Below are 1474 nucleotides of genomic sequence, written 5' to 3' on the forward strand. Positions count from 1 at the left end.
CGCCCCCCCAGCCGCCCCTCCCCCCCCCACCTTCGCAAACGCTACTCTCCTTCGCCCCATTATCGACCGCTTCAATTCCTCCGCCACCTCTCCCATCCGCCTCCACCTCCTCCCCTTCCCCTCAGCCGCCGCCGGTCTCCCCGAGGGATGCGAGAGCTTTTCCTCCATTTTCTCCGACGATCATCTATCCAAATTTATCAAAGGCATTGCCTTTCTCCACCACCCGTTCGACCTTCTCCTTAAAGAACTCCGCCCAGACTTCGTTGTCTCCGACTTCTTCTTGCCATGGACCCATCAAGTTTGCGCCCAAAATGGCGTACAAAGAATCGTTTTTGACGGCTCCAGTTTGTTTGCGCGGTGTGCTTTTGACAGCATCCAGAGGCATAAGGTCATTGAGAACCTACAGCAAGAAGCAGAGTCCTTCGTCCTCCCCGACCTCCCGCATCACATCGAGCTACTCCGATCGCAAGTCGAAGACCCCATTAAATCAATCCCTTCTGTGCTCGAGATCTTCAATCAAGCGCAGGAGGTCGATTCAAACAGCTACGGATTGGTGGTGAACAGTTTCTATGAGCTGGAGCAGGACTATGTGGAGCATTTTAGGAAAGTGATGGGGAGGAAGGCGTGGCTCATCGGTCCTGCCACTCTCTGCAACCAAGAAGGTGCGGATATGTTTGGATGGCGAGGAGAAACCAAAGTAGGCGAAGAATGCGTCAAGTGGCTCGATGGAAGAAAGCAGGGATCTGTAGTGTACATGTGTTTTGGCAGCATAAGTGCATTCACAGCAGCACAACTGAGGGAGATGGAACTTGGGCTCGAGGCTTCGAGCCATCCGTTTGTTTGGGCGGTGCGAAACGCGGGTGAGGATTGGATTCCTGAAGGGTACATGCAGAGAATAGAAGGAAGAGGTCTTTTAATCAATGGATGGGCGCCGCAACAACTAATACTTAATCATGCGGCGGTGGGCGGATTCATCACACATTGTGGATGGAATTCGTGCTTAGCAGGGATAAATGCGGGCTTGCCGATGGGGACATGGCCGCTCTTTGCGGAGCAATTCTTCAAGGAGCGGCTTTTGGTGGATGTGCTGAAGATTGGAGTGGCGGTGGGTTCGAAGGTTTTCGGGATAACATCGGAGGATCGGCCGGTGATAAAGGCGGCGGCTTTAGAGGCTGCGGTGAGGAACGTGATGGGAGAGGGAGGGGAGGCGGAGAAGATGAGGAAGCGTGCCAATGAGCTTAAAGAGATGGCGAGGAGCACAATGGAGGGGGGAGGAGGGTTATCTTATAGTAATCTTGAAAATTTGATACTGGAGTTGATGGAGAAGAAGGAGAAGAAGGCACGAGCTGTATGAATAATCATGTCTTACAGTCTTTTTCAATAAGATCAGATCTTCTGTCTCCTCCATTTTTAGGTTTTTGAGTTTTTCATGCTCGTGATTTTTTACTTTGTGTTTTAAAAATTAAATTAAAAA

The 1474-nt window shown here is 50.9% G+C and overlaps 1 protein-coding gene across 1 annotated transcript; it reads left to right on the forward strand.

Moving 5' to 3' along the window:
* Window positions 1–11: 11 nt before the first annotated feature.
* LOC110036370 (scopoletin glucosyltransferase-like) lies at window positions 12–1354 on the forward strand (the record flags this gene model as incomplete). Its single annotated transcript, XM_020740797.1, has 1 exon — window positions 12–1354. A coding segment is annotated over one exon (1343 nt), but the record flags the coding sequence as incomplete, so codon positions are not given.
* Between the last annotated feature and the right edge of the window lie 120 nt (window positions 1355–1474).

This window comes from Phalaenopsis equestris, unplaced genomic scaffold, assembly GCF_001263595.1.
Source record: "Phalaenopsis equestris unplaced genomic scaffold, ASM126359v1 Scaffold205619, whole genome shotgun sequence".
NCBI lineage: Eukaryota > Viridiplantae > Streptophyta > Magnoliopsida > Asparagales > Orchidaceae > Phalaenopsis > Phalaenopsis equestris.